This window comes from Chanodichthys erythropterus, chromosome 8 (assembly GCF_024489055.1).
Source record: "Chanodichthys erythropterus isolate Z2021 chromosome 8, ASM2448905v1, whole genome shotgun sequence".
Lineage (NCBI taxonomy): Eukaryota > Metazoa > Chordata > Actinopteri > Cypriniformes > Xenocyprididae > Chanodichthys > Chanodichthys erythropterus.
In genome coordinates, this window is record NC_090228.1 from 7590652 (window position 1) to 7597070 (window position 6419).

Sequence of the window (6419 nt, forward strand, 5' to 3'; positions counted from 1 at the left end):
CAATACCATTGCAACCCAATATTGGCCCGCAGTAAACAAACACCCACATGCTGAGAAGCAAGAACAAGAATTATTGTATGTGCTCCATTTGTTGTTTTTTGTGTCGCTTTCTTCTTCACGGGAAAATGACGTTGATTGCTACTTTCAGGTACTGTAAGGGCGGTGGAAACATGAGCCAGATGAGGGTTTACCATCTCAAATCATACTGTATAAGCCATAAGAGACAGAAAACTGGAACAGAATCAACCACGCAAAACATAACAATGATGGAAAACTGACCTGAACACAACATAGAGCTTAAATCGACCAAACTATTTTAAGAAATCGACATCAGGTAATCAATCAGTAACCAAGTAGACAAACCAAGAGCAGGAACAAGGAAACAGAAAACATGGTAAAAACCAACTAATTGTATTAAACAGACACAGAAAAAGCAAGACATAACCCTGACAACCATGAGGAGAGCTGCTTTATTTCTACTGCTGATCGGTCTTTTGGCCAATGGACAAGGTGAGAAACTTTAAGAAAATTTGTTCAGTTTTTTTATAAATCAATAGATATGCTTGTTGTGAAATATTCAGTTTGAATCAAACTCTACAGAGTTACGCTGGGAAAATGCCTATGATCAGCCTCTAGATTTTAAGTGCCCTCCAGGACAGTCAATATCCTACATAAAGAGGTGAGTAGAAAGCAGACAGTACTTCGGAAAAGGTATAGATACTAATTTAAAAGTCAAAATATCATGGGCCACCATGGTCCAAAAAAATACAGATCAATGAATATAGTTCTGGCCAAACACAGTTTACACTAAAATCATGGATGTTATATGCCATAAAAGATAATGTATGTACAATTTTTCTAGCTTGTAACCCAGAAAAGTAGGCAAAAAATTTAACTGAAAGTTTAGAAATGAATGAGATTTCAATATTACTTAAGTAATATTCTCATAATGAAATACAATACTTAAGTATGTATTTATAATCAGAACAATCAAGTTATAATTCATTTGTCCCTCACTGTTTCCCTGTCTAATGAAACCAAAGTGAACATCATAATCATCACGAGGACAGGCTGTGGGAGTTTGGTTGTAAAGACACCTTTGATTCAGGTTCAGACTGTTTCTTGTCACCTTACGCCAATGATTTTGACCAACCATTCACCTTTGTGTGTCCACCACACCACATCATGGCAGGAATAAGCAGCAACCACAACAACAAGCATGAGGACAGACGGTGAGCTCTGGTTTTGGACTGGTTTTGATGTTTTCCGCGAGTTCACCTAAACTGATGTCATTTTTTTCCACACAGGTGGCAGTTTTACTGCTGTAGAAGTAACGGCCACTGTACTGCTAACTGTGACTGGACTACTTATGTGAACTGGTTTGATGAGTATTTCCACTGGAACGTACCAAACCAGAACTACCTGGTGGGTGCTGAAAGCTACCATGAAAATAAACACGAGTAAGTACAGATCCTCAAAATAATACTACATGTCGAATATTGTCTAATGTTATGTAAGTGAGGGACGATAGTGATTATCAATGAATAAACCTTAACTAGGCATACCTGAAAGAGTTTATTTTACATTAATGACCGGCTAGCTGCATATTATGAGGCAGTTTACCAAATAAATACATGGGCATGGCCAATGACTGTGGTCATTATATAGTGCAGAACACCATGATTGACCAATGACCAATCAGAATTAAGTATTTTAGACAGCTGCACAATAAAGATGAATGGTTTCAAAGAAGCAGCAGATTTATAATATTTCCAGGAAGAACAAGATTTTCAGTTTTTTCCTCTCTTGAATATTTGATTAATTTGAATATAGACTCAATAAGGTTTTCAGTGAAAAGATGATTTGTCAACATGCATTTTCCAATACTAAAAGGAAGCATTGTTAAATGTTTTTCAGAGACCGGCGCTGGAAGTACATGTACTGTATCAAAGTGCAATGCTGAGACACTCACAAATTCCTCCAAATGCAAATACACTAAAATTCAAATTTGAAATAAACACAAGATGGAAAGATAGTGTCTTTATGGATCTACAAATTTATAATTAAAATGTTGATATGTCTAACACTGTAAATGTATACAAGTGTCTTGAAGTAAAATCAGTCATTTTTCTGCAATTATCAATAAAATGGAGTATCACATGTTCTGAATAAATGAAAATTATTTCCGATTCATAAAATTATTAGTGTTTGAACCATACCAATGAATACAGCATTACTTTTTTTTTTTCCGAAAAGGACTGTGGGTACAAAAACTTGCAGTGGTGTCCACAACTCTGATAGCACTATTCTGCATTCTTATTTACTACTGTGCATATTTAAAGTAAATGATAGTATCAGCATAATAATCAGTGAAAGTTTGAATAGAAAAATGTACATGAATTTCTGTGCATATGGGTGTGTGTCTGTGTGTTTTTGTGACAAATCAGGACACAAATTTGTATAATGACATGGGTATGACATAGATATTACAAGGAGAGGGTGACTTATGAGGACATTACCCCATGTCCCCACTTTTCAAAAGGCTTATAAATCATATCGTTTTTTTGTTTGTTTGTTTGTTTGTTTGTTTATTTTTTTGAGGAAGTAAAAATGTGCAGTTTCCTGTGATGGGTAGGTTTAGGTGTAAGGTTGGTGTAGGGCGATAGAAAATATGTTTTGTACAGTATAAAAAAGTGTGTCAGCATGAAATCAAAATTGACCCTGTTTACTTTGTTAGTGCATAGTGGTGAACAATTAATCCGTGCAAGTTACACAGAAAAAAAATAGTTTGTCGTGGTAATCTTTAATCAAAATCTGAAAAGTTACTTCCGGTCTGGTATGGCGTTCCTTCCCTGATGACGTCAGTTTGACAGCTTGGGTTGAAAACGCTTAAACCACTCCCCTCCAACCGTGTGTCTGCTATCCGCTTGTTAAGTCGTGACGTAAAGAACGCCGTTTCCGGGTCCAAGCCTCGACTCGTTTCACTTGAGAATGCCATGGACGGCCGTTTATGAGCGCTATTCATTCATATTAAACATCAATCATTTAAAAAAGTTAAACATTTTAAATACTTACAGTCTACACAACAGTCTCCGTGCTCACAGCGTCACAGATATTAATATTTTAATGATTTATAAAAGATGAATCATTGTCTGGCCATCTGGAATTTTGATATGGAGATAAAGGTTGTAATTATATATTTTTAGTAGTATTACACCACATCGTGTATGTATATTAGCACCATTTGTTGTTTTCTTGTGGTATGAGATTTTTTTTTTTTATTGCTTTAAACAACAAAATACAACAACATATATTTTAGAGCCAGGGTAGCAAAGAGAACACAATACAGGAAGGAAAGAAAAAAAAAACAAGAAAAAAAAAAAAAAGACCTTTATATCATTCAAAAAGTTTGAAGATATTACACAGATAAACAGTCTTTATAGCTTTTCCATTATTACTATTCTGAATAGTGGACAAGTACTTTTCAAATTCTTTAAGAACTACTGAGAAAAGGGGCTTTTTGTTAGAAAACTTGCACTTATGAATGTGAAATTTGACTAATAAAATTAACAGATTAATTACAAAAGCTTCCTTATTCACCCTGCTATCATACTTTATAAATCCAAAAACTACACTTTCAAAATGCAAAACAAAAGTAAAGAGTACCTTTTTCTTAATAAACAGAGATACATCATACCAAAGTTTTTTCACATGACTACAATTCCAAAAAATGTGGGGCACCGTTTCTAAATGCAAAGAGCAAAATGAACAGTTAACATCAATATCTTTCTTAAACTTACTAAGGAAATGTTTGGGTAGAATTTGTGTATTATCTTAAAAGAAATTTCTTTTACCTTGTTTGTAATAAAAAACTTATGAGGTAATAACCAAACACTTTCCCAATCAATGTCCTGAACAAATTTAGTCCAATAAACAGTAGAACAAGACTTAGTAACAGCCTCCATTAGAAATAGAGAACGAATAGATTTGTTTTTGCTTTTGGACTGTGAAACCACATACTGTATCAGTTGGGTCAATTACGGGCATATCAACCGGTGACAACACATCTCTACATAAAGAAATGATACCAGAACTGATTGCAGAGAATACAAGGGAGTATTCTTTGGGAGTCACAGGAAAATTGAAATGCACAAGAAACTCGTCATATGTCATAAGATATCCCTGAGTGTTAAACAACTGACGAACTAAAATAATACCCTTATCAAACCAACTTTTTAAAAAAACACTTTTGTGCTTATACAAAATACAACGATTATTCCAAACAAAGTAACGTTGTGGAGAGAAGTTGTGCTTGTAGATCAATTTCCAAGCCAACAAAGCTTGCGCATGAAAGGCAGATAGTTTCACAGGCAACTTGTCAATCTTGTAATCACACATTAGTAAAAAAGAAAGACCCCCAAGATGGTCAAAAATAAAATTTGGAATAAAATTCCATAAAGAAGGTTGTTTTAGACAAAATTTTAACCAATTAATTTTGAGGGTATTATTTAACGTAGAGAAATCTAGAAAATTCATAACAACAGATTTGCGAATATAATGTACACGATTCTTCCATAGAAAATTAAATAAAATATGATCAATAGTTTTGATAGTTTTATTGTCTAAATGTATAGATGAAGCAATATAGGTTAGTCTAGAAATTCCTTCTGCCTTCGACAAAAGAACTCTTCCTCTAAGGGAGAGGTCTCTTAACAACCATAGATTAAATTTGCTTTTAATCTTTTTACAGGCAGGATCATAATTCAGAGAAACTCTATCTTTTTCATTTTTTGAGACTACTACGCCTAAATAATTAACAGTTTCTTTAACAGGGATACCATCCACAGATACAATGGAGGAGTTTTTCAAGGCTAATATTTCACATTTTTTAATATTCAAAAACAAACCTGAAGCATTTGAAAACTGAATATTTTTAATTGCCTGATGAACCTGGCTAGAATTTTTTTTAAAATAAGGCTGTCATCCACAAGTTGACTAATTAAAATGCTTCTACCAGCAATATGAATTCCTTCTAGCTGACTATCTTTAATAAAATGACAGAAGACCTGTGCAACAATCAGAAAGAGATACACAGAGACTGGACAGCCTTGCCGAATCCCTCTTTCTAGAAAAAATCTTTGTGTTGTACCATGTGCTAATTTCACAGAGCTATTTCCCCCAGTATACAGAGTTTTCATAGCGTTACAAAAATAGGGCCCAAAACCAAAACGCTCTAGACAAAAAAAGATAAATGGATGCTCAATAGTATCAAAGGCTTTGAAGAAGTCTAAAAAAAGAATCAAACTGTCATCCTCAATAAAATCTGAGTAATCAATGAGGTCAAAGACAAGTCTAATATTATTAAAAATATGGCGTTTTTTCATAAAACCTGACTGATTCTCATCAATAATGGAGCTCAAAATCAACTTAAAACGCCTTGAGAAAATTAGGGCAAATAGCTTATAATCATTATTAAGAAGGCTGATTGGTCTCCAATTATCTAAAAAAAAAAAAAAAAAAAAAAAAAAAGAGTATCCTTTTTAGGTTTAGGTACTAAACATATGACACCCTGCTTCATACTAGCTGTAAGCTCAGAGCAATTTTAGATTTCTGTATAGACTTCAAGAAGAAAAGGGGATAGAAGTTCAGAGTAAAACTTATAAAATTCGGCCGTTATTCCATCATTACCAGGCGACTTGTTATTTTTTAATTGAGAAATTGCTTCCTTAACCTCATCAACAGTAATAGGCAAATCACAATTTTTTTTTTCATCTAGATTTATAGCATTGACATAACCAAGATGCCTACAAAAAGAATCTAAATTAGCTTGATTAAATTTAAATTTATACAAATTTGAATAAAAGTTATAGCAAAATTGGGAAATTTCTTTAGGATTTTCTGAAACAGAACTACCAATATTTAATTGAGAAATAGAATTGTATTTCGCCCTATTTTTCTCAAGTTTAAAAAAATAAGACGACATCTGTTCTCCATACTCTAGCCACCTTTGCCTTGACCTAATGAAAGCACCATCCGCTCTTAATTTATACAAATCATCTAACTTAATTTGTAAGTCAACTAAATACGCTTTCTGACTATCAGTCAAATTTTCAGGTAAAATTTTGGTAAGAGATGAGATTTCACTAACAACCTTCATTTCTTCTACACGTTTTGATTTGGCCAAATTAGAACTAAATTTTCTTAAAAATTTCCCTATTTCAAATTTTAGCAATTCCCAATTGGTTCTAAATACGTTTTCTTGTTTAGCTTTATTCCAATAAAGACCAATAAGTCTTTCCAGCTCTGACTTGATCTCATTATGTTTAAGTAATGAGCTATTCATCTTCCAATAAGACGAGCCTCTGTTATATCTGGCTTCAGGAGAAAGCAAAATTTTAATGCAAACAGCCTTATGATCA

General features: G+C 33.4%; 1 protein-coding gene across 1 annotated transcript; it reads left to right on the top strand.

Annotated features, from left to right (window-relative positions):
* Window positions 1–350: 350 nt before the first annotated feature.
* On the top strand, window positions 351–2179 carry LOC137023832 (hemagglutinin/amebocyte aggregation factor-like). Its single transcript, XM_067390917.1, has 5 exons — window positions 351–510; window positions 601–679; window positions 1044–1232; window positions 1308–1460; window positions 1918–2179. The coding sequence occupies exons 1-5, from the start codon at window positions 456–458 to the stop codon at window positions 1961–1963; spliced, it is 522 nt and encodes a 173-aa protein (XP_067247018.1). The 5' UTR covers window positions 351–455; the 3' UTR covers window positions 1964–2179.
* Window positions 2180–6419: the final 4240 nt, after the last annotated feature.

Excerpts from the sequence above, each read along its gene's own strand:
- LOC137023832 (XM_067390917.1), top strand. The coding sequence starts at position 456 with ATGAGGAGAGCTGCTTTATTTCTACTGCTGATCGGTCTTTTGGCCAAT. Across the intron at positions 511-600 it reads TCTTTTGGCCAATGGACAAG|AGTTACGCTGGGAAAATGCC; the intron begins GTGAGAAACTTT and ends CAAACTCTACAG. Across the intron at positions 680-1,043 it reads TCAATATCCTACATAAAGAG|TGAACATCATAATCATCACG; the intron begins GTGAGTAGAAAG and ends ATGAAACCAAAG.